This window comes from Ceraceosorus guamensis (genome assembly GCF_003144195.1).
Source record: "Ceraceosorus guamensis strain MCA 4658 unplaced genomic scaffold IE81scaffold_1, whole genome shotgun sequence".
Lineage (NCBI taxonomy): Eukaryota > Fungi > Basidiomycota > Exobasidiomycetes > Ceraceosorales > Ceraceosoraceae > Ceraceosorus > Ceraceosorus guamensis.
This window is the reverse complement of record NW_020289996.1, coordinates 351,987-375,583: the sequence shown is the minus strand read 5'-3', so window position 1 is coordinate 375,583 and position 23,597 is coordinate 351,987. Positions and strand designations below refer to the sequence as shown.

Genomic DNA, 23,597 nt, shown 5'->3' with positions numbered 1-23,597 from the left:
ATGATGCCTGCATGCGAGTAGTCGCCCAGCGCCTGCATTTAGCTGTGCATGGGTGCATGCGGCCATGCAGCGGAAATTGAGCGGGCTGGTCGCAGCCGGACCACGAGTTGAGTCAGAGTGTGAGTGCACGAGGCTCTGCTCGCACAGACCACTCGAGCTAAACTCGATCGAGACCAGACATTCACGATTCTATGTGCCATAATAATAATAATAATATAGAATACAGCGTGGCCGTGCGCACACTCCGTCTACAGCTTCGTCCCGCACTCGCACAACCCGCGACGACTCAACTCTTGGCTCTTTCCTCTGTATGGAATCCTCTCTTGCATGCTGAGCAACCATCAGCATGATGATCAGCACGCGCGATTGCGCCGTTTTATTTTTACCATGTCGTCCCCGCGTGACGTGCATGAGACGCTGCGCCGGCGTGCAGCAGCGTGTCGTTTATAGTGGAACAGAGATGCAGAGGTTGTTTGCTGCTGATGTTTGCCTGAGATACATGATAGTTGCCGTGCGCATGAGAGCAAGAAAGCTGCGAGTAGAGTTGCTCCTATATTTTTAAATATTCACGATTAAATCTGTACTCTTGACTCAAACCCACTTCGTTGAATGCTCAGCATGGCGTCATAGCTCACAGAGGTGCATATATGACATGCTATAGCACACAGCAGCACTCGACGAATCGAAACCTGTGCGTCCACGCACTTCCTTTCTCCCCTCAAGCTCTGTATAGCACGATAGCTCTGACAGCATCTAGACAGCAGCTGGAACGCAAAAACCTTAAATAGGAGCCAGAGGCGAGTGGCTTGGCCCGCACGTGCGCCCACAATAATCAATCTCCGCCTTCCTGTTGCAGATACTCTTGACTCAAGCTACCTGTCGCAATTAATTAGTGACCTCAGTCAAACAGAACGAGACGCGTGCACGAAGCGCCCTTCACCATTCACGACTGGCAGAGATGAGCGGTCAACGCAGCTTGACAAAAGGCAAGAAGCACTTGCCAGATCCCGTGGGCCAATATGTCGGACTATTGGCTCTCTACTCGCGGAAGAGCACGGACGATCCAAACGAGTCAAAGCGCGGAGAGGGCGAATCGACCAATGGCAGCAGTGGCAAGGGCAAGTGGAGAGCGATGCTAAGAAGAGACGCATCAGAAAGCGAAGATGCCGGCAACAAGAAGCCTGTGCCCAAAATCCACGCAGACATAGCCAGAGTGTACTTTCCTGGACAAGCGGTCACCGCGCAAGTCGAAATCGATGAGAGGGCGCTGGCTGCGGACTCGGACCTCGAGCAGCTAACCGTCGAGCTCAAAGGAGAAGTACACAGCTACGGTGCGTGCAACGTCGGTGCTCGTTCCCTCTGACCACGTCGCCTGCTGACATCGCATTCCGCATCCTGCCAGGCTACTCGTGGGATCAGTATGGCAACCGCTACACCAACCCGCATACAGAGGCGAGTTCAGCTGTACATAACCTTTGGATGCCTTTAGCTGACGCTTCACCCGCTCGGGTCACAGACCATCTTTGTGCGGCGAGCCGTCCTTTATGCGCGCGAAGGAGCAAAGACAGACGCGGTCGAAGAGCATCTCTTGACAACCGGCAAAGCCAAAGTGGATCGTTCTGACATTACCGCGTGGGATGTGAGCAGCATCTTGCCAACCACTTTCGAGACCAAGCCTGGCAGCGCGAAATCGCAGACTTTGGCCTTACCGGCTACATTCAAGGATACTACCAATGGCTATTTCGACGGCACTGCTACCGTCGTGTATGGATGGAAGGCGGTAGCGAAGCGTTCTGGCACTTTCAAGAGACACTCGAGGTGAGGCTCGCGAGTACTGACCTTCATGCTCGGTACTGACCATTCTTGTTGCTCTACTTTGTAGAGCCTGGCTGCCACTGCTAGTCTCGGCCATCTCTGAGCGCAAAGGCGAAATTCCTAGTATTGAAGAGCTGCCAGCCAACCTCAGCGCGGTGCCACCTGGCTGGGTCAGAGGCACGGCATCGCAGGCTATCCGCAAGAAGCTTCTCTTCAGCAAGGGCACCGTGGACGCGGAAGTGAGTCATAGCAAGTCCCTTTGACGTCCAGGGTTCGCAGATTGTTCGCTCATCATGTGGCCGCGCCTTTCCTCTACAGCTTTTCGTTCCCATTCTGGATGCAGTCGGTCCAGACTCTGTCTTGCCGGTAGTGCTAAAGCTGACAGCCAGCGCAAAGAATGCCAGCGATCTGACTGGCCCAGACGCGTCGCTTCCTTCCTTGCCTGGGACAAACGCTTCACCCTCTTCTGGCAGCGGCGGTGGGCCCCCTGCGGACAAGCTCATTCCGCGTATCAAGATTCGCAGAAAGATCGAAAACAGCACCAACAGCAAGGCCAACGACTTTTTCCTGGTCACGAACTTCGAACACAGCTTCTCGGCTCGCGTTGCTTGGAGCAATACGCATCTGCAAGGGCAGGCTGGTAGTCTAGCTCACGGATGGACTGAGCCTAGCAAAGCTTCCGCTCTTTCGTCTGGCTACAGCACAACAGCTCAGCTGGTTGGACAGATCCACCTGGATCTGACTCCCAACTTGGAACTACCCACGCTCAAGGTGCGCTACACGCTCGTGCTCAAGGTGCCCATCCCCGGCCTAGGTTCGTCGCTCGTGGCCAAGCTGGAAGATTTGCGGATTGCGCCATCGAGCGGTGTGACGGCTGAAGACCTTGCAGCCCACGGGAACGACGTGGACTATCTGACAAGGGCAGTGGCTGGTCGAAGACAGGCGCTGCTACTGATTGCAAAGGACCAGTTCGTCAAGGCTCCCAAAGACGATGAACAAGCCATGGACCAGCTCATGGCGGATCAAGTCTTGCCTGCGTACGAGGATGACGATGACGATGACGACGATGACGACGCAGACGAGAAGGGTAAGCTTTCGAAGAAGAAACGAGGTGAGGACGAGCTGCCTAGCTACGACGATAGCGGTGCCACGGGCAAAGCGCAGCCGTCCGAAAAGGCTTGAGAATACTTTCACATTTCAGGTGCGAGTTTGGCTGCGCCTTTTTTGTCTTCGACTTTTCCACTGATTGTCGTTGTAGCGCTACGAGTAGCTTGCTTGTATCTATACTGCGCCCACCATTGCCAGCTCGTCGTTGCCTTCCAATTCACCTTCTGTTGACGCGCGAGCACCTGTTCTGACTCTCAGACCGGCTAACGCTGGAGTAGCGATGAGGCCGGCGTTGGGAAGATGAAGTGCCTCGTACACCATCAGCATACCAGCGACGGTCATACGTGGTCAGCTGACCAGTTTGTGACTCGTGTGACTGTACGTCGCCGATCAACCAACCCTCTGCGTCCTCGAGACGAAGGCGAGTTGTTCGGCACAGCGCGCCGCTGATTCGGCGTCAAGGCGGAACTCCGCGGAGTCCGATCGCGTCACAGCAGCTAGGCAGTCGTGCACTGCTGCATATACCGTATGCCGTACGCACGCAGCCTTGACGGCGAAACCTCGCGTGGTGTTGCCGATTCTTAGACAACGCACCCACGGTATGCTGCTGCTGACCAAGCGAAGTCGAGCACCTCGGTCGCCTTTCGAACACCGACATCCACATGTCCCTTGGATGCTTGTGATTACAAGTTGGCGAAGCGGACGAGATGCGAATCAGCATCCCATCCATACCTGCTTCGAGCGAGGTGGGCAAGGCCAAGCATCAGCACACGCTCCAGCAAGCTGCAGAGGCGGTGTACGAGTTCTTGCAAAAAGGGGTCACGGAGCAGCAGCAGCAGCAGCAGCGATTGCAAGGCTCGACGAGCTCTGCAAGTTCGAGATGGACCGCGCAAGGCAAAGAGCAATCCTCACTAGCCGATGAGAGGCGCTCTGGTACTGGCGCGGGCACCATCTTGATGACGGGTGCGGGCGTATCGGTGGATTCGGGCATCGCACCCTATCGAGGAGAAGGCGGTCATTACGAGGTGCACAAGACCTATCGACCCATCTTCTTCCACGAATTTGTCGATTCATCCGAAAAAGGCCACATCGCGAGACAGAGGTACTGGTCCAGGTCCTTTTTGGGTTATCCACCCGTGCTGGTGGCCAGGCCGAACAAGACTCATTACGCTATTGCTGCAATGCAACGTCTGGGCGCCTTTGCAGACTACATCACGCAGGTGAGCACAGCGGGTGTTGTTGAGGGCTGATGCGCGCCTTGGCCCTGGGTCTCATCTCAATGTTCCCTCGCATCGCGTTCGCAAGAATGTCGACAGTCTGCATCACATGGCCACGCCCAGCCCTTCTCTAGCTGCTTCCTCCATCCTCGAATTGCACGGTAAGCAGTCTTGACAAATCTAGCTCCAGCGCGAGCCTGCTGCCCACGCAATGTTGCTCCACTGGCATCCTTTGATAGGCACCTTGCAGCACGTCTTGTGTGTCTCGTCACCTACGCCCGGTAGCGCACCATCGAGGCCGAAGGACCCGACCTTGCATTCGCACCTCACCCAGTCACATCTCTCGGGTCCGCGTCTCCGAGCAGAACCTCGACCTTTCAACACTCCTACGGGTCAAGCTTATCCCAAAGGTTGCGGCTTCAGGGGAAGTAGATCGGCCTACCAGTCCATACTCGCCGAGAGGAACCCAATGTGGGACGAAATGGCCAAGGAGATGCATCAACGGGGTACTCAACCCAAAACCAATCCTGATGGTGATGTGCGTAGAGATTCGTCGCAGACGGCCCCTTCTTCCGCCTTCACCGTCGGGCTCACGCCTACTCTTCGATGCTGTCTCATCGCCATCTTACAGGTGGAGCTTGCAAGGAATACGGACTACAGCTCTTTCCACTATCCTGCCTGTCCGAGTTGCGGAGGGGTTCTAAAGCCGTGAGCGCACTCGCAACGCCGCAACAGCAACGCCGCAGGCCCCCACGAGAGCTGAGCTTCTCTCTCGCATCTCCCCTTTCGCCTCGTGCCTGAAGCGGCGTCGTCTTGTGAGTCAAGCTTGCATGCTGAGCACTACTAGCTTCGCATCGCTGACCGAATGGTCTCTCCTGCGGCTCAAAGCTTTGGAGAGTCCGTTCCGGACGCGCTGCGGGACCGCTCCTTTGAGCTCGTCCGAAGAGCAAGTCAGATGCTCATCGTGAGTCCACGCTTGAAAGCTAAAGTCGAGGGATCTGAATTCTGAGCTCCGAACCACGCTCCCGTCCAATGCTCAGGTGGGCTCCTCTACCGCAACATACAGCGCATATAGGCTAGCAAAGACCATGCACGAGGCCGGTGGATCCGTCATGATTCTCAACAAGGTGAGCTGCATCTCTGTTTTTCGCTACGTCTCCCTCAGCCATCATACGCACTCCTCGCTCTGCCCATCACAGGGACCTTCGCGCGCAGATCCTTTGGCCAGCGACAAGATCGAATTGGGAAGCTCAGAGGTCCTTCAACTTGTAGCTCAGAGGTTGGCAGGTACGGATAGGAGAAAGAAAGACCCCGTGCTTGATCGTCTCCTCACCTCTGGAGGGCCGGCTTTGGTGCCAAATTCTGGAGTGCGCGTCGCGGCTAGCTGAATATATACGTTCTCATGAATTCACCCTTCTGACGCCTGATCATCCGTGGCACTGCCACATCAAGACCAAAGAATAGACCTCCAAACAAGCGTCCTCTGATCAGTTATTTTCGAATCGTCATCGCATTGCTCACGTTGTCATGAACTGTTGTAGAGACCATGTGCTGGGCTGAGTAAGAGGCACATTTCGGGGATCAGCTAACAGGGGTTGACATGGCCTTCGAAGTTTGGGAGCGAGGGTATGCTCTGACCCGCTGGTCTATGCAGAAGCATGCTGACGACGGGGCTAAGAGTGGCTGGCTGTGCTAGAGTACAAATGTGGGGTAAATTGAGACGCAAAGAAGCAAACCGTACCGCTGATCTAGATCTCAGTAGCAAAAAGGCAATGATGGCGCATGGTTGAGAGCACATCGGCAACCGTCATTCCGAATGGGTAATGTGATCAGGATCAATGCTGGTGAGAGTGGTGGGCAGCGTGAGACTGCCCAAAGCTCATACCGAGCGAGCCGACGTTCATGTTCGGAGAGAAGGAAGATATGGGAGGAATCTGGACCGAGTGCGGATCGTGCTGTTGTTGGTGGAAACCCATGAGGCTGGGTGCGTTGGAAGCAACAAATTCCGAGTGTGGACCACCGCTGCCCGTGTGGGCTCCGAATCCGCCGTGGAGAGGCTGGTTGTTGTAGTTCATGGGTGAGGTGATGTAGTCATTCGTGTAACCTCCTCGCGGAGCCCCGTGAAATAAGCCGTGGGATTGCGATTGAGGGTGAGAAGGGGACGGAGCGGTACCAGTCCATAGAGACTGATAATCGCCTAGGCTCGCCACTCCCGGAGATTGGTAGTGGTGTTGACCGGTGGGTGGCATCATGCTGAGCCCGCTGTCGGTGCTACCCATTTCCATCTTCGTGGAAGGGGGAGTAGGATTCGACTTGATGCTCCCGGTGCTACTGATGCTGACGTTGCGAGCATGCATCTGCGGAGCACTCATGACACCGCCTTCCAGCACGGGAGAGCTACATGCCGAGTACTTGCTTATGATCTTCTTCAACATGTTGGCGAGCTGGTCCCAGGCGAACACCTTGACATCCTTCTCAATATTGCGAGGTTTGGGGTTCGGGAACGACATGATGAGCTGGAAGAAGGCGATGCTCTCCTCCTTGTTCCGCGTGCTCTTTGAGATTGTCTGAGGACGGAAACCCTCCAAGTTTCGACGAATGCGGTTCTTCTCTTCGACGGTGAACTTGGTACCGACCAAAGCTTCGAGGAGGTAGATGGTGTCGACGCTCGTAATGTAGCACTTGTTGTTGTCCGCGCGGAAGATGCAGGACACCACTATCGAGCTCGACTTGTACTCGTGCGGGTGGATCGCTTTGCAGTAGGTCATGATCGTCGTGCCCTCTTGACGGCGCCAAAATTGAATCAAACGGCGTCCCGTCTGCCATTCAGCATGTGACCACCCAATGGCTAGAGCGTTGAGATCACTCTGGATCTCGAGATTGGCGCGAAGCTGCGAAGGTCCCCCGCGTGGCGAGCCTGATGATGAAGACGAGTCAGGACCTCTCGATGGCGATGATGCTTGCGCAGCGGACGAAGTACTAGTGCCGCGAAGCGATAGACTGGGAAGTTTTGTGCGAGGTGAGGCGTGTGTAGGGGTACGAATCAGCGAAGGTAGATGCTCGGTGGCGGAGCTGGCAGATGGCGGGTCGGAGGTCGTGTGGTGGGCAGCGTCTGCGGCGAGCTCACTGACGCCACCGCCAATGGGAATGCTATTACGGCGAAGGGGGTTATTGGACCAATTCGGCGGACAATACGGCAAGTGCTTACCCATCACGCCTCCATTCTCGAAGGTGCTTGTGTCGCTCAATTGTCCAGCCGATGAGGAAGACAAAGTGGGTCGATGTTGAGGAGCGAACGGCGCAGCGCCTGTGCGTGCTAACCCGATCTCGCCCACGCGACTCAAGTTCCGATGACTGATCGAGCGTTGCGAAGGTACTTTCCCGATGGACGATGGGATCTGATGGTCGAAAGACCCAACCAATGCGGGGAAGCTTGCAGGACGTCTGAGCCCGGTGGGTTCGTCGCGAGATTCCGCGTCGCGTCGCCAAGCGTCGCGTGGTGACGTTGGCGGATAGATGAAATCGGCGACGTCGACGCCACTGACACAGAGAGCATCAGCCGCGCTCAAAGGCGAAGCTTGATCCGTGATGTCGATGTGCGCTCGGACGTGCAAGGTCACTCTTGATGTACTCCAACGTGTGTCATAAAAGCTTGGCGCAGATCCCGAGAGGTGAATTTCCAAATCTTCCGACCTGGCGGATGCCGGGGATGAGATCGCCCCACTGGTGTTCAAGCGCGTCGCTTGTGTTTCTACTACGCAAGAGCCAAACACCAGGAGCAGTCGTGTCTGAGCCGGGGTGCTGGTGCCCATCGAGGTGGTGCCATCTCCGATTCGCGAACCGCCCACGAGCAGTCCAACGTTGCGCGCCCAGCTCACGTCGACGTTGACGATGACCTCGCATGGAGAACCGGCATCTCCAGTGAATGTGTTGTATTGGTGGACGTAGACCGGACCAACAGGACGTTGAAGGAGACCACCGGGGCGCATCGAGCGGAAAGAAGATGCTCCACCAGTCGAATGGGTGTAGGCGCCACCCATAGTGCTGTCTCTGCCGGAAATTGCTGAGTCATGACCAACGTGGCTTACAGCAGAGCCAGCACCCGGACCAGTCGAGCCGCTGGGCGACATCATGGAAGGATGCGCCGGCGTCGGCGAGGACAGTCCGTACTCGCCAGATGGCGAGTGCAAATGACTCGGCCTGCTGGCTGGTGGTGTGGACAGTGCAATGTTGCTCATCGGAGTCGGAAAACCACGGGTGAGATTCCGAACCGCGTTGCGCGATCGCGGTGATGTGGCTCTTTTTGGCCTAGTAGACGTCCATTCGCTACTTTGAGGAACGATTGCGATGCCTTTGTTGCCTGCTGTTGCAACGACAATCTCTCGATGTTCTGGACCAATTTGAGGTGAAGGCTGCGTCTGAGCGGGAGAATGAGGAACGTAATTGTGCTGAACAGACCTCGAAGAGCTTGGCTCGTAGAAGGAAGGTGTCGCAAAGGTTGGCGAGCCTTGCTGGCCCAGAGCGAATTGAGGCGCGCTCTGTGGAAAAGGCACGGTACTGAGACCGAAGGTGCTGGTGAATGCGCTCGGCGAAAGTATCGGCTGGTCGAAAGCGTGCGAGTATTGCTGTTGGGGTTGCTGGCCAGCGGAATGCTCGCTGGACCCGAGCACCGTGTGCTGCGGATCCGTGGTGAACCCATCCATTTGAGCCCAGGACATGTTGCCAAGAGCAATGTCGAGGGGAGATGGTGATGCCCAAAAAGCAGATATGAGATGTGAAGATGTTTGCGAGACAGGTGTGAATGTGTGAGACGTGAGACGTCAAGATGAAATCCGCCGGTTGGTTTGGTCGAGTTGATAGATGGTGGCGATGATGTTGATGAAGAGTGAGACAAGAAGTGAGATGTGGACCAAATTTGTTGTGGGGTATGTTTTAGATGGATCACAGAAGGATGGCCAAGGTCGAATCGTCCGATCGGTGCATCCACAGTGCAGAAAGTCCCAATTCAAAAGCGGAAGAATTCGAAGCGGGAGCAGATTATCGCCGAGGTTCGTCAAGAACACAGTGGCGAGACAAGCGAGGAAGAGTCGAGAGGAAGGTGAACAAGTAAGAGGGAGGAGAGTGATGGAGCCACATGGTCAGCGAAAAATGATAGCGGATGCGAAGCGACAAAGGTCTGTATGCTATCACAAATCTAGAGCGAGAGAGGTCGGCCATCGTGTGGGCGCGAGGTCCACAGCGTCAGTCGTGCGTCTTACGCGCGCACTATACTGTCCGCTTGCATTCGTGATTTCTTACCACCGACGCATCCTGAGGCAAACCGCTCAACAAGTGCTGAACACGAGCTTCCCAATAATCTGAATCACGGGTGAATAATGCTGGAACCGGCGTCGGGTGCATGAGCTTGGCCACATGCGGCTGCTGGGCTGCTTCACCATGCTTCGCTGCGCAACGCTTTCGGTACAAGCTGCTCCGAACATTCAAGAGCCGCAAGCGACCGGTCTGACTTTCCTTAGCTCCCGCGTAGTCGAACGAGCCAAGCAAGATTTGACTGGCCGACCGGACCCCTAGCTGGCCGCAAAGGAGCCTAACGAGATTGAAGCGACCCAAAGCAACGGTGACACGACCCGCGCCCGCAGAGCGGGACAAAGATGCACGCGTGCATGCGAGCGTCTTGACGCGTCCGCGTCCGCGACCTGTGCCGCCGCCCGCCCCGGGCCTGCCTGCATCCTCCTTGCATAGATCTCACGCGCGCTTGCCCAATGCGGACGTTTACGTGTGGCAGAACTGCATGCGATGTTGCAAAGCAACAAGACGCAAGGAAGACATCTCTGCAACCGGACAAGTCTGCAGGCCACGACGACGCTCCCGAAGCGCACCACCATCTCCAGCGGGATTGCATCCCAAGCGGAGCCGTCGTCGTAGCCCGATGATAACATACGCCACGCGCATGCAGCCGTGATCGAAGCAGCTTGCTCTAGATTCGAGCAACAACGAATCGCGAACGAGCGCCGCTGACGAGCGAAAGAAGGCGCCACGAAACCAGAAGGGACGTTGCGCAGTATAGAAGTACGCATCCATGGAGGGCTACTCACCAAGCGCGCGTCAATGACGCCAAAGGCCAGTAGGAGATGCGTACGCTACAATCGTAAGCGCAATTTGAATGAGATTCGCCGGATGTAGCAGCGAGGGTCGATTTTTCGGAGGCGCTGCAGAGGCAGGCGGGCTCCCACCAGCGCGCTTGCGACGCTGCTCCTCGCTGCAGGAGGACGACTTAGCGAGGCGCTGCACATCATCGAGAGATAGAATAAGCATGATATCAGCCTGATGACCACGGACATTGACTCCGTTGAACCCTTCTGCGTCTCCTTGCTTCGCTGTGGCTATGCCCAGAATCAACCACAGCTGCCACCAGAACGGCGCCTGCTCGAGACTCCATTGCGACTCACTCGCCGATGGCAGAGCTTAGAGTCCGATGCCGATAGCCTTAACAGCTCTTCGGATCCGTACGACTGCGAAAGATCTGTGTTCGAGCGGAGAGCGACTGAAATCAAAGTCAGCACACTGACGCGAAGGCCGAGGATGCAATCCGAGCCAGAGAGCGAGGCGCTACACGACGGTTCGGGGCTTCGGCTCCGCGAGCGCCTCACGGCACGAGCTGCAGTCTGACTACAAGCGCCATGGGAGCCGTGGGCCAGCAAGGATGTAGAATGATGGAGCGAGCTAGCAGAGCTACGTCTCCGGCACTGCATGCATGAATGGACCACTGCTGACACGCCAGTCTTTGTTGAGGGTCGTCGAAGATGTGGCTCTATGCAAGCGGCTTTTCACCCTTGCAGCCGCAAGCCAAGTCTGAATCAAAAGCCCGCGTTGCATCTCTGCTACAAGGTTTGAGACATCGACTGCATTGAGAATCCAGCTTGCTCGATGTAGCAGTGATCTGCCCTCAGATCGAGGGTCATGAGTGGCTTTGCAGGCCAAGCCCAATCCGATTACTGAGTGGCTCCCATGCTTCGGCGGCCCTTGGGCGAGGCTTCTCGAGGCGCTGCGAATGTCTCGCTGAGATAGACAAGGTTGTGGACGAATGTAGCGAGCTGAAGCCGATGTGCAGCAGCTCCAATAAGATGCTTGAAGCGGCAACATGCTTTGCGCCGATCGCGATGTAGCAGGAGCGCAGCACGCAGCGCTGCTTTCTGCAGCTGGTTTTGCCACAAAAGGTGGGACGCAACTCCGAGAGCTTAGTCACGAGCTTTACTCACCGTCTCTATCAGTGAAGATGCAAGCTTGAAGCTGTTGCACGTGAAGCGAGAAAGGACCTCGCAGATTCTAGTACCAGCCGAGAGCAGCACTTGAAGAACAGCGACGGCGATTCGAATGGCTGATCCGGTCGACGAAGGCGATGCTGACTGTCGTGAGTCGTCTCGAGAGCTTGTGTAGGGATAGTGATGGACGCATAGGACGCCAAATTGATGTAGATTAAGACGTTGCCTTTAAGACAGAGAAAGCTGCTGAACGTGCTGTTTTACGCCAATTGCTTTGGTAGTGAGATGGCCAAGGGGATTTATAGCAAGCCAAGGAAGATCGCGATTTGTGACTCGCGAATACAACATGGACAAGCGCGGTGCGTTGGGGCATGCCGAATCCATCGAGCACCGCGCAGGCGAAGAAGTATGAAGAGACCTGATGCACGCAGCTGCCTTCTGGCACAAATGAGAGACGTCGCCGTGTGCTATAGCTGAAAACATAATTCCAAGTCGCCAGTCGCGAGGTGCAGAGCAATTGTGCCCGTTGTAGGGAGACCGCACTTGTCACTGAAGCAGCTTGCTCGACGTGTTTGCCTCGTCGATGGTTGCTCACGGTGCGGGCGTGACGCGGCTGAAGCTGGAGTCGTAAGTCACAGCACGGGCCTGAACAGGCAGGGCAGAATGCCGACTGCTGTCGCGCCGAGGTACCCTGGCTCGCCATGGGGAAAGCTGCTGCGCGTGCTTCGGCAGGGGCCCTGCGCAACGATGCATCGCTTTCAGCAGGAGCAGACCTTGGATCAGAGTGGACGGATCTTGATTCGTGATTCGTACTCACGACTCGTGAGTTGCTGTGTGGGTTGACGCTACCTGCGATGACGCAAGATGCGGCTGATGAAAGGTGTTAGGGAGCCGCGGTTGTGGAAGCACCGTCGTGAGTATACTCACAGTATGGCTGTAAAGCGGTGCTACTGCAGCTGACTCGCCTGCGCGCACTGCTCTCTCGATCGGTCATGAGGATGCGTGAGGGCATGCATCTTTGCACGTACTTCGCCAGACCAGCAGCAGCGACCAATTGAAGGCCACGCAGGACCAGCACGCGGTAAGCAACATGAGAGCTGCAGACTCGAATCCGTATGTCCCTCAGCAGAGCAAGAGGCAGTAGTGGTAGTGTAGTAGTGCTGCCACAAATTAGGGCTGCCCAGTCGGCCCTCGCGCTGTTGAGGTGAGTGCGAGTCAGGCGCAATGTTGTCCATGCTGATGCAGCGGCAGTCACAAGCGCAGCTAGGCGAATCCATGCTTGAGTACCGGAAATCTCCCATCTGACACGGCAAAGCTGTCGCTTAGTACCATCCGCGGCGCCCAAGCAGCAAATTTTCAAGTAGAAAGCCAGCTCGGCGGAACCTCCTTCTGTTGTGATCATTGTGTGGCGCCATGGCTGCGCACACACGAATTCCATCTGGATGACCTTTCCAACTACACGCACCAAAGCTCCAGCCACGCGAAAAACGCTCGTCTCTTGCAATTGGCGGCGCCGATGGCACCGAGCTCATTGCTCGTGCGGCGGGGTCTGTCCACGTTCGCAAAGCATATGTGAGAGGCTTGATGGTCACGGCTTGCGGCTCCGGGTGGGTTGTTGCATCATGCTCGCCACCAGAGTTGAGTAGAACAGGGCCGGCAGCCCGGCGTTTCCTTAGTCTCTTCGGCAGGTATATGCATTGGACAAGCACGCACGATTGAGGGCGAAATGCTGCGCACATGATCTGACGGTCCTCTTCGTCTAACTGCCAACAGAAATTGCGCCGCGAATTAAAGTTTGACAGAGTGAATGAGTCAGTCAGCGCCCGTCGCGCATTAATTACACAGCTAGCTCAAGATGCTGATGGCAGGGCGCGTGCGCAGGCCTTGATACTGCTTCAAGATTCTTCATTACTTGCTAGTCGACTCCAAATTGCTCAGGTCAGAATTGCGCCTGACATCCGTTTCAAGATCCCCCATGAGCAGGGAGTGGGAGCGAATGCCACTGCTGGAGGCTAGACCCGCGCTTCGGCAGTCGACAGCAGCAGCAGCAGGTGAGTAAGAAGCTGTCTATAGTAGTACTCCTGGGCAATGTATGGCATGCTCAATATGCGACCAAATTAAACGCCACCTTGGCATGGCGGTGGAGACGATTTCGCGGCGCGTCGCGGTTCAGCATTGCCATATCAGCTTATCGATGTCGATACCTCTCCAGCCCAGCCAGCTCATCAGTCATGCTGAACGGCGAAATCAGCTTGATGTTGTGCATCTGCCAGGCTACGATTGTCCTCTGAGATGTCTTTTTGAATCAACGACTTCATAGGTGAGTGCATGAGGTCCAGCTCGAGTATGCGGCTGCGAATTTAGGTTTCTAGGTGTATGGGCGTCAGCCTTACTCGCCCGTGCAGCAGCACTTGTAGCACACGTAGCACATGTAGCAAGGGCTTGCGGATGCTGCTTCAACATGCTGGAGCACGATTCAGAAGTGTCGATCGTAAAATGCGAAGGACTAAAGCAACTCTTGGAGGGCCCAGGGTGCATCCTCTGCAGCCATAGTCAGCTGACTCTCGCAGCTGTGTAGCCCACGTACCCCAACATGCATCCAGATATGCCCCGAAAGACGGCTCAAGTTGCTTAGTTGACCCATATAGCTGCAACCGCAATTTGTCGGACGAACCAAGCATGACGCAAATTGCACCATGAGGGCGGGCTTTGGGGACATCTGACCCGACTCTAAGATACGAAGACAGGCACGGCACTCACCCGTAATATCAGCGATTAGCGAATGATGCGAGCCTCCGTAAAGTGGAGCCCTCTCAATCACGAATTCAGAGCAACTTTCTCCAACATGGTATGGGGTGTCGCGTGGTGACACCATCCCATGCGACGGCATAGCTAGATTGCGTTATCTTGAGGCGCCATGCTATGCTCCGCGGGGTCAGACCAAAGACGAAGTAGGGCCAGCAGGTCACAGCTAGGTGAGTGATGATTCGGCGATAAGGCAGTTGCTCTGGCTGAACCATGCATTCTTCGATTAAGTTGACTATAGACCTTGTTGTGCTTGATTGCCATATATAGCAGGGCTGGCTGACACGAATTGCAACCGGATTTTGGAGGGGCGCTTGGTATAGAGGCCGAGAGCATGCTCACTTAGACGTGTGTGATGATGGTGGATTTCAATTGAAAGCGCGCTGAGGTATCGTGATGAATGCAACCGAGGTTGAGCTGGGAACGTCCTTGACAGTCAATGTGGACAAGCGACTCGACTTGATTCTTTCGCACCAAGCTCGTTCGGTCGCACCCGCCAGCAAAGGGTCACCTTCTGCAAGCTTCGCGCCTAGTCTAGGGTGTTGATGCTGCAGACACCAGCCCAGCCATCTAGATGAGCAGCATCAGCGCTGCGCAGCAACAAGTCGTGTTGCCAATCAGGGCGGGACACAGAAGAAACGGACCCTAGGAGAGCAAAAGACTGGACAGGACCTCTCTACCCATACCTCTTTTGCCCACAGCATTCACGCAGAGCGAGCTGCACGTAGGAAAGTAGAACTTGAAGATCGTCACATGCAGACGTCGGCCACGGTTCCGAAGCTCTGGACCTATCTGCTTGGCTAGCGCTGCATGGCGGAGCTCGCTGGCGCGGGCTTTCGCGACTCGCGCAGAGCAGCAGCAGCAGCAGCTAGCATGCAGCTTCATAGTCATCCTTGTCATGCTGAGTGCAACTCCATCGCGAGCATCCAGCATCCGGCATCCAGCACCCAGCTAGGGCACCTCCGCACTGCATCGGAAGCGCGGGGCAAAGTACCGAGAAACGGCTCCGAAGCAGATCTTGCAGACATCAGACCGAAACGTCCGCCAAAGTCTGCTGCAGGCACGGCGAGCGATTCGTTACGTGACACTTGTTGACGGCGAAAGCATGGTCTTTGGAAAAGTCCTCGAAGTGATCACAGCGTGTGCACCTGAAACACGGTCGCTGAATCAACACGCGTCTGCGCGACAGAGTTCACGCGTTCGAATCACTGCGCGGACGCGCCGCGGCTTGGATCTCGCGTGACGCACAAGCGCGCTTGCAGGGCGCAGCACAGATCGAGTACCTAATCCAATCATATATATTCGAGATATTCACGATTGACAGTTAGTCACGCGAGTGAGCTTCGTTTTGTTCGTGATTCCTGATCGTGATGCTCGGGGATTGATTTCTGGATGAGAATGGTGTATCTGTACCATATATGAGCTCCCAATATTCATGCTCAGCACGCCACGCTTGCCTTGCACAAGTTTGCTGAGCTGCATGGCAACCAGCTCGAACGGCTCAAGATCGATGGCCCATGACTCATGCACGCTGGAAAGCAGCAGCGATGAGAAATGATAGGCTGATACACCGCGGGCATTGTGCCTCACTGCAGAGCTCTCTCTATATCATTTCGGCGAGCCTGCCACGGGTCCTTTGTGCGCGCGGCAAGGAGTCAAGTCACGACCTTGAATTGGGTGCCTCACTCAGGCACCGCCACGGCGAGCCTCACGCCTGTGTTGCTCTGTCGAGCTTAATCAAGACGCCGCAACGTCTGCATACATCTGGGCTATAAGATGCACTTCGGCTTGGTCCCAGTGCGTGGATGTCTTGCGTAGACAGCAAATAGCAAGTCACGGACGGACGGTATAGGGACGGGCTCGGCTGCTGAATGCCGACGAGTTGTATTTTCAGAGTCCCTTTGCCGAAGGTTGCGCACATCGCCATCGGAATGCCGTGTCCTTCGCTATAGGGAAGGCGGTGATTTGAGGGTGATGAAATGTGCTGGAAGTCATGTCGGCATCTTCCACCCCAAAGTCATTTTGATTCCCTGATGGACATGAGACCAAAGTAGGGCTGGCAGCGAGACTACGAGTATCACAGCGGCTACTCAACAGCTCACACCACTAATCGCCAGCAGCTAACACCACTACTACTCGCTAGCTGAGCTTCACGTCACTGGGCATTCTCAAAGATGCAGAGTGGATGGCCATCTGCCCAGACTGCAGCAAGGAGACGTAGACATTAGTAGTATATCGCGCTGAGCATTCGACGACAGCGATGTTAGGCAGCTACGGTAAAGGACGCGCCTTGGTTCTGAGTCTCATCATGAGGGCTACTTCGGGACTCGTGCTGTTGCTGCTACTCGCACATTCGAGTTCAGGGACCAAGCCAGCCCACCATCCACGGCGAGCCGAGCAGGTAAGTCCAGCCAGTCAATGTCAAAGCAGTTGTTGCTTATCACAGGTCCTTGGACAGCAACATCTCCGGCGTCGCGACCCGAATGATCACTGTTGGCACCAAGGTCAGCTTTGGTTTTACGCGCTGAAGCTCAGAGGCGAGCGAGAGGCAATGCAAGCTAGGCTCCGATCGACTAAGCAAGCTCGTGAGTCTTTCCTTGACCAGTGAAGATATCGATCTCCATGTGCATACGTCATCTTACTCTGCTCACCTTCAGGGAAGGACGTGCTGCTTGGCCAATGCGACTCTGCCTGCACATCGCTACATCTGAGGAGTGGCGCTAGAAAGCTCGCACTGGGCTGCGATGGCACTCCGGCAGTGCCGCTGGAGGACGAAGCGGCACCTCAGGCCTGGAGGGAGCGATTTCCATTCAAGACGGGGACCTGCTGGGTGGATGCAGGACCGGGTGCAGAGCTGAGTGCTGTTCGAAGGACAGCAGACGTGAATGATGTCTTTCGAGGAGACGAGGTCAGCACGTGGAGAGCTGTGAACGCCATGCTGTCTTTCAAACAAGTGCGCAACACGGCAGGCCATGCTTGAGCGATCGCATTCTCGGTTTCGCATGGCTTATGCTTCGTCTTTTCCCTCGCAGGCTTGCGAAGAAGCAAAAGGCTACTTCGTCAATCCAGCTTTCGCGGCGTGGTGAGGAGGGCGTCTGACAACGAACGGCAGGAGCGCATGCCCCGAGCCCACTCTCACAGTCCATCCTGTGACTGGCGGTCTATATCGATCCATAGACGGACAGCGCAAGCGCCGGCTGATTCTGATGTAGAGGAGATTGGCCACCAAAGTCGGGACCGCGTGTGTGCCTTTTAGGCTCTAGATTGAATTCATGTCCTTCGCCACAGTCTTGTGTGTGACTCGAATCCTTGCGCTCACACCCGATGGGCACTGAGGCTGGCCAATCACGGATCATGAATGGCTGCTTTGTATGCCGCCCACGCGTTCTTCTACAACTCAAGCTTCTGTTGACTTGCGCACTGGTGACTGGCCGCTTATCGGAGCCGAATCCTTACGAGGAGCGTGGGAACACCTAGCTTGAGGCGCGTCCAACTCCATGTTGGATGAGTGCATCAGAGGGCGATCACGTGAAATCAGGGTTCTTCGCATGTACGTGCAACACGAAACCAAGACGATTTCGATCTTGATTCGACTTTTGGCTGGCAGCAAAGGGAAGGCGACTGAGTCGAGTCGAGCTTGCTCAAGAGAGCCACACCGACGTGCATTCCACCACATTCACCGCACCCCTCGGCCCAATCGCTCAGCTCTTCTCCTCTCGCCTCATAGCTTGCCGTCGACTCCATGCTTCACTACTCGACTCTGCGTGCTGTGCGCAGACGGGCGGAGAAGGAGCTACCTCGCCTCTCGCAGAAGAGCCTGCAAGCGAGTCGTTTTGCCTCAGCTACGCCAGGGAGTAGTACTATCTTGAGCAGCGCGGCATGCCTCACCCGTAGAGCGCAGATCGATGCCGCATCCACCAGCGCCACGCCGGCAGGGAGTGCATTAGAACGTGTCCAGAGCTCAGTGCAAAGCAGCCAGCAGACTGCCAGCTCAGATCCGCATTCAGGGAAAAAGGCGTTCGCACCGCGCCTCACCTTTCCATTTCCTACTTCGATTCCATCATGGTACGCAGGGCACATGTACAGGGCAATGAGGTCTTTGCCATCTCTGCTCAATCGATCGCCACCGCCACTCATCATCGAAGTGCGTGATGCTCGTCTGCCCCTAAGTAGCGTGAACCCTGCTTTTGAGCGCATGCTCAGGGGAAATAGCAGCGCCAAGAGTAGGCAGAACAAGGGGAAAGGCAAGGAAGTCGAATCTGCAGATGCCAAAGGTGCTCAAGATGAATCTAAACGAGGCATTGTCGGACCCAATCATTCCCTCGAGGGTCTTGCGATGCGCCGCAACTGGCGGCAAAGAAGGCTGGTTGTGTACGCCAAGAAGGATTTGATAGCATCTGAGCTGCAAGAAGTACGTCACGATGCCGTCTTGACCGTGGTGTCATGAGGGATGGCTGAGGGCTTTCACTGATCTGTCGGTCCCTGTGTGCAGCCCATACGGCAAGCGTTCGCGCGACACGGCGAAGAGGTCCTCTTCGTGGATACGAGGGTCGACGGGGACGTGCGGATGATTCTGTCATGGGTGCATGGTGCGTGCAGGCGGAAGCAGAGCTACAGGGGCGGGGTCACACGAGCGAAGCTGATACTTTGCTGACTGGCGAGTCACAGCTAGAGCCGCTCTGGTCTCCCACTTTGGTGACGACGCATTGCAATCATCCAGCAAGCCGAAAGGGAAGCACCTTTCAGGAGCCTTCAGGCACACACCTACACCCGAGAATGGAGCCAGGCTTATCATCGTCGGAAGTCCCAATGTGGGCAAGAGCAGCTTGCTGAACGCTTTGCGCCGAGTGGGCACCGGCAAGGGTGAGAGCCAGACTTTTGTGACGCTGCTTGCAAATCTGCCTTTCCTTAGAGCTGACATGACCGTCTGACGCAAAAAGGCAAAGCGGCGTCCACAGCGCCGGAGCCAGGCCATACGCGCAAATTAACTGGCACGGTGCGCATAACGAAGGCAGGTCAATCATCTCTGCGCAGACCAGAAGCAGAGACGCAAGAGGCCAGCGCCAAGGGCCTCTTTACGTTGGGAGGAGGCGGGCCTGAGGGCGCAAGCGAGCTTCATCAACATGCTGCCGACAAGCGACCTGAGCAAGTGCCAATATACGTCTATGATACCCCAGGAATCATGGTTCCGTATCTTGGCAAAGGTGTCGCTGGCGCTGAGAAAGGCATCAAGCTTGCCGTAGCCAACGGAATGAAGAGCTCACTCTTCGATACGCGAGGTCTGGTGGACTACCTACTTTTCCGTTTCAACTTGAAGTTTGCTTTCGCTCAGCATCAGGCTAGCACAACTTCGCCTGTCACTAGTGCAAGTGAGCATGCAAAGCTTTTGCGGTCCCTCGTCACGCGTCTTAAGCTGACCAGCGCCCCACTATCTATTTGCTCCTTCAGAGGCACCATTGCCGGTCTACTTGTCGCAGCTGCCACTCGCCGCGGTTCCCGAGCCAAGTCAACCTCCACCTGGCCCTACGAACTCTATCGAAGAGCTGCTGTATGCCGTAGCAGCGAGAGCACCGGGCACGATGAGCAAAGGGGGCGAGCGCGATCTTGACGCCACAGCAACCTTTATGCTACAGCGATGGCGGGAGGGCAAAATGGGCAAAGATTGTGGAGAGTTGGACATGGGGTGCGGCGAGGTTCCCACCCTGAATTTCGAGGGAGCCGACAGCGTCGGCACTGTCCAGGGTAAACAGCAGCTGTCGATCACTGCTCTTCAAGCGCAGGCTTTGAAAGTCGAGCTGCTGGAGCGAAGTGATCATATCCGGCGCATCAACGCGATGGTAGATCGGCACTTTGCCGAGTTGCATCAGGCTGAACAAGCTGGTGTCGCCACTTCCGCTAGACCTGCCCGAGGCGCTGGCAGACGAGACTGGCTCGCTTCTAGGAGTAGCGCTCCTGCTTCAGCTCACGCTGCTTCAGGCGCAGCTCGCGCAGTAGAGCCCGCCTCGACCTCCGTCGCGCCTCGACTGCAAACGATCGATCCCTCCAACCCTCTCATGAGTAGACATCAACGGAAGAAACAGAAGAAGATGAAATCTTTGAACAAGTTCAAGGAAAGATATAGGACGAGGATGTCTGGCAACGCCAGCGCGTCGTCCAGCACGAGTCAGTCCAGAACACATGCTATGCGAAGGCGGCGGGCGATCAGCAAGGGTGCAGGGGCTGCGGAGGCCGACAGGTGAGATCTTGGGCAATCGTTCAAAGAGCCGCTGTGATGCAGGCATCTTTGTTATGAATTTCGTGACCACGTTGTCGGGTCAGGTGGCACGTGAAGCATAGAATACAGATGGCATCTCTGCGCTGAAATCTCAAGGAGCCCTACGAGGCAGAAGTGACATGAGAATGTGGCGTCAGCTTGAAGTCAGCAAATCCCTCATGATTGAACAATATTCACAGGTACTGGTACTCGAATCTGTGCTCGCCAAAACAGACGGGAGATCGTGATAAGTCGCGTGAACAGCTGCTTGAACGCATTCAAGCACGGGCTCACCGGAATGTCTGCTTTCTCCTTTGCTGCCATGAATTCTCAAAGTCGAAATAGATGCTGAGATGAGGCATCAAGAGGAGGCAAGTGAGTCGAAGTCAAAGAAGCCTGCTCATCGCTTTTTTGTCACGCACTAGGACCCTTCCTCGTAGTCATCGTGAACAACCTTGGGCTGAGCATATCTTTGGAACCATGTGCCAAAGCGCAGCGACTGTCGTACCCAAAACGACTGCGAGTCAGGAATAGATCATTCTGAGAAGACATCTTTGATGCTGCTGGACTCACGAATCGCCAGGATTGGCGCTTGAGCTCGTTGGCGGCAAGGTACCGATGGTATTCCCTTTGCGAGTAGTAGAAAATCTGTCACGGCGACGAAATCGAGGTCAGCAAGCGTACAGGCGAGCTCGCGCCGTGCCTTGGCAATGCGAGACTAACGAAGAAGAGAGTGTCGTCTTCAACTTTGCTGTACAGCGCCGGGTTGTCGAAGATGCTCAGAGGCTGCTGCGGGTACCAAGAAGGTGACGCCCAGGGATTTTGGGGTCGATAGTATCGCGGCGCATCGCTGTCCTGAGGTTCGGGAACACCCAGCGCACTTGCTTGGAGAGTCTTGTGGAGTTCGTCGAGGTTATCTCCCCTTTCAAGTGACTTGTGTTTCGCGGCGTCGAAGCTGGTGACCAGGTCGCTCAAGCTGTTTGGCAATCTGGGCTCTGTGCCCTGCTCACGCTGCGCAGCGGCCTGCTCGCTTGAGGTGCCAGCTCCTCCGCCGGAAGGCTGGACCAGACTCGCAGCGGCAGAGCTCGCCGCCAGTTGTGCAGGCTGATATTCACTTGTCTCCTCCTGTGGCACAGCTGAGTCGTCGGTGTATGCGTTCCTTTGAGCGCCGCCGCTGTTGCCTTCGACGGGGGCACCCGGAGCAGCAGACGTGCTCGCGAGAGGAGATGGCGCCGGTTTGATGGTCGCGTGCCTGGGAGCTGGAGAGTTCTTTGCGGATCCATTCGCAGGCCGCGCAGCCAGACCGGGCGGACCGTTGGTAGCACTCGCAGTGATTCCGTCTGCAGTAGGCGCTGTGTCGGTGGAAGGAGCGAGAGACGGAGCAGGCGAGGATGCTGCATCTTCCAATGCAGCTTTCGAAGACGACGGCGATCTAGAACCATCTGGGAGCTGCGATGTTGTAGTTGTCGGCGAGAGAGACGCTGTGGGAGCAGGACCACCAGATGATTGCGCGACTGCAGCAGCGGCTGCGGCTGCATATCGAATCGGAGGTAAAGGGGCTGCTGCTGGCTTTGGAGGAGAGGTCATGGAAGCTGTAGCGACAGGCGAATGCGGGGGCGCAGCAGCACTCGTAGGAGTTGGTGCTGCTTTGGTGACCACGGCCGGCTTGCTATCTCTACTGACATCCGAGGCTTTTCTGGCCGGAGGTTTCTTGACCACTTCCTCTTTCTCTTCTTTCTTGGGCTTGACAGCAGGTTTTGGAAGTGGCGCTTCTGTAAAGTACACAGACCTTGTGCTCAGCGGACCGAAGCATCCGGTCTACCGCACCAACCGACTCACCTTCCGATGCGGAGTCGTCATCGCCACTTTCGTCTTCTTCATTCTCCTTGAGTCCGAACGCCTCCTCTTGTTCGTCAAGGTTGAACTCATCATAAATGCCCTCGTCCTCTTCGAAATCCTCGTCCTAGTCAGGCAAAGATTTGAGAGTATGAGGTTTGTATGCCCATACAGCTACGACCTGCGAGGAAGACCCCATGACTCACCGCGTTAGATTCGACAAAGTAGGCGACGTCTTCCTTGATACTCGACACCTGTTCCGTGTCTAAGTTACCATTCTCTATCAACCGCAAAATCAGCTCCAGCTTGCTGATGTGCCATGTCCTTCTCTCATTGAGTCTTTCCAGCTCTGCAGAACGCTCAGCTGCCGCGCCTCCCGCTCCTTTCTTCTTTTTGCCTGACCCTGCCAATTGCTCCACCTCAGCCTCTGCAGCTTCCATTTGATGTGACAGCTCGTCCACATTGTTGGTCAACCACTGTGTGAGTTCGAGCTTGGCTCTTTCTGCGGGATCCAGACGAGCGGCGGCTATAAGACCTTCTTTTGAGAAAGCTTTGGTCTTCATCTCTTTCTCGCACTGCTTGAACTTCTCCATTTGCTGGAGCAGGTCAATGGTCGGAGACGAGATTCAGCCCGCATCTTTCTCGACCGAAAGACTCGACGTGTTACACACAGATCGAGCCCAGGGACTGTATCTGGCGTCACTTACCAGCTCGATGAGTTTCCTATTGTCCAGCAGTGCCTTTTTATCCTTGATGTCATTGCTCTGCAACCAAGTCTTGATCGAGTCTCTCATTCTTTGCAACTTCTTAATCTGCGTCTTTAGATCAGCCTCCATCTTCTCCTTTTGCCCTTGATTCGTGGACATTTGCATTTTGTCATACAAGTCTTCGAATGCCTGCACACCTTCCGCCACCTTTTTGAGTGTGCGGTCAATCTCCGCTGCAATCCGAGAATGCCAAAATAAGAGGCGATGGCAGCGCAGACAGTCGGGCATGGTCAGTATGGAGCTGCACAAAAGCGGTCAACTTCGAAGCCTCACCAGCAAGCTTTCTGGCTGCCATATTGACGAAATGTATGCGTGTGGACACGCTTGCTCAGGTGACCAATGCTACAAGCTGAGCCTCCTGCGCGCTCCTACAGAGTGTAGACTTTGCGATCAGGCGCACTGGGGGTCGTGCTCGCGACCTATGGAGCTCAAGGGGATCCAGCAATGTGATCTCAGATGATTGTAGTAGTGATCACCAATTGAGCGAGTCGTAGCAGTTGCAATCGCTCCTGTGCGACCACTGCAGTCACGACTC

At 55.7% G+C, this 23,597-nt stretch overlaps 7 protein-coding genes across 7 annotated transcripts; 4 read left to right on the top strand and 3 right to left on the bottom strand.

Moving 5' to 3' along the window:
• Positions 1 to 604: 604 nt before the first annotated feature.
• IE81DRAFT_319233 (hypothetical protein) lies at positions 605 to 3,160 on the top strand. The gene is made up of 5 exons (XM_025512661.1): positions 605 to 1,331; positions 1,403 to 1,452; positions 1,517 to 1,818; positions 1,883 to 2,054; positions 2,134 to 3,160. Exons 1-5 carry the CDS (start codon positions 959 to 961, stop codon positions 2,995 to 2,997), a joined length of 1,761 nt encoding a protein of 586 aa, XP_025373489.1. The 5' UTR covers positions 605 to 958; the 3' UTR covers positions 2,998 to 3,160.
• Positions 3,161 to 3,525: 365 nt separating this feature from the next.
• IE81DRAFT_335918 (DHS-like NAD/FAD-binding domain-containing protein) lies at positions 3,526 to 5,643 on the top strand. Its single transcript, XM_025515461.1, has 8 exons — positions 3,526 to 4,142; positions 4,228 to 4,300; positions 4,379 to 4,677; positions 4,771 to 4,847; positions 4,943 to 4,954; positions 5,028 to 5,103; positions 5,180 to 5,266; positions 5,339 to 5,643. Exons 1-8 carry the CDS (start codon positions 3,630 to 3,632, stop codon positions 5,525 to 5,527), a joined length of 1,326 nt encoding a protein of 441 aa, XP_025373488.1. The 5' UTR covers positions 3,526 to 3,629; the 3' UTR covers positions 5,528 to 5,643.
• Positions 5,644 to 6,538: 895 nt separating this feature from the next.
• IE81DRAFT_283999 (hypothetical protein) lies at positions 6,539 to 6,967 on the bottom strand (the record flags this gene model as incomplete). Its single annotated transcript, XM_025511578.1, has 1 exon — positions 6,539 to 6,967. A coding segment is annotated over one exon (429 nt), but the record flags the coding sequence as incomplete, so codon positions are not given.
• A 2,610-nt stretch (positions 6,968 to 9,577) lies between these two features.
• IE81DRAFT_4802 (hypothetical protein) lies at positions 9,578 to 10,640 on the bottom strand. The gene is made up of 2 exons (XM_025517370.1): positions 10,589 to 10,640; positions 9,578 to 10,424 (listed from the first exon to the last, which is right to left on the bottom strand). The coding sequence occupies exon 2, from the start codon at positions 10,214 to 10,216 to the stop codon at positions 9,707 to 9,709; it is 510 nt and encodes a 169-aa protein (XP_025373486.1). The 5' UTR covers positions 10,217 to 10,424; positions 10,589 to 10,640; the 3' UTR covers positions 9,578 to 9,706.
• A 5,431-nt stretch (positions 10,641 to 16,071) lies between these two features.
• Positions 16,072 to 17,489, top strand: IE81DRAFT_319224 (hypothetical protein). The gene is made up of 3 exons (XM_025512660.1): positions 16,072 to 16,791; positions 16,864 to 17,159; positions 17,239 to 17,489. Exons 1-3 carry the CDS (start codon positions 16,515 to 16,517, stop codon positions 17,290 to 17,292), a joined length of 627 nt encoding a protein of 208 aa, XP_025373485.1. The 5' UTR covers positions 16,072 to 16,514; the 3' UTR covers positions 17,293 to 17,489.
• A 377-nt stretch (positions 17,490 to 17,866) lies between these two features.
• IE81DRAFT_338765 (hypothetical protein) lies at positions 17,867 to 20,542 on the top strand. Its single transcript, XM_025515549.1, has 5 exons — positions 17,867 to 18,617; positions 18,699 to 18,795; positions 18,875 to 19,069; positions 19,147 to 19,575; positions 19,655 to 20,542. Exons 1-5 carry the CDS (start codon positions 17,949 to 17,951, stop codon positions 20,443 to 20,445), a joined length of 2,181 nt encoding a protein of 726 aa, XP_025373484.1. The 5' UTR covers positions 17,867 to 17,948; the 3' UTR covers positions 20,446 to 20,542.
• Positions 20,445 to 23,588, bottom strand: IE81DRAFT_319220 (hypothetical protein). Its single transcript, XM_025512659.1, has 10 exons — positions 23,336 to 23,588; positions 23,003 to 23,235; positions 22,502 to 22,891; positions 22,299 to 22,422; positions 21,183 to 22,231; positions 21,033 to 21,107; positions 20,882 to 20,958; positions 20,754 to 20,807; positions 20,658 to 20,675; positions 20,445 to 20,581 (listed from the first exon to the last, which is right to left on the bottom strand). Exons 1-10 carry the CDS (start codon positions 23,355 to 23,357, stop codon positions 20,572 to 20,574), a joined length of 2,052 nt encoding a protein of 683 aa, XP_025373483.1. The 5' UTR covers positions 23,358 to 23,588; the 3' UTR covers positions 20,445 to 20,571.
• Positions 23,589 to 23,597: the final 9 nt, after the last annotated feature.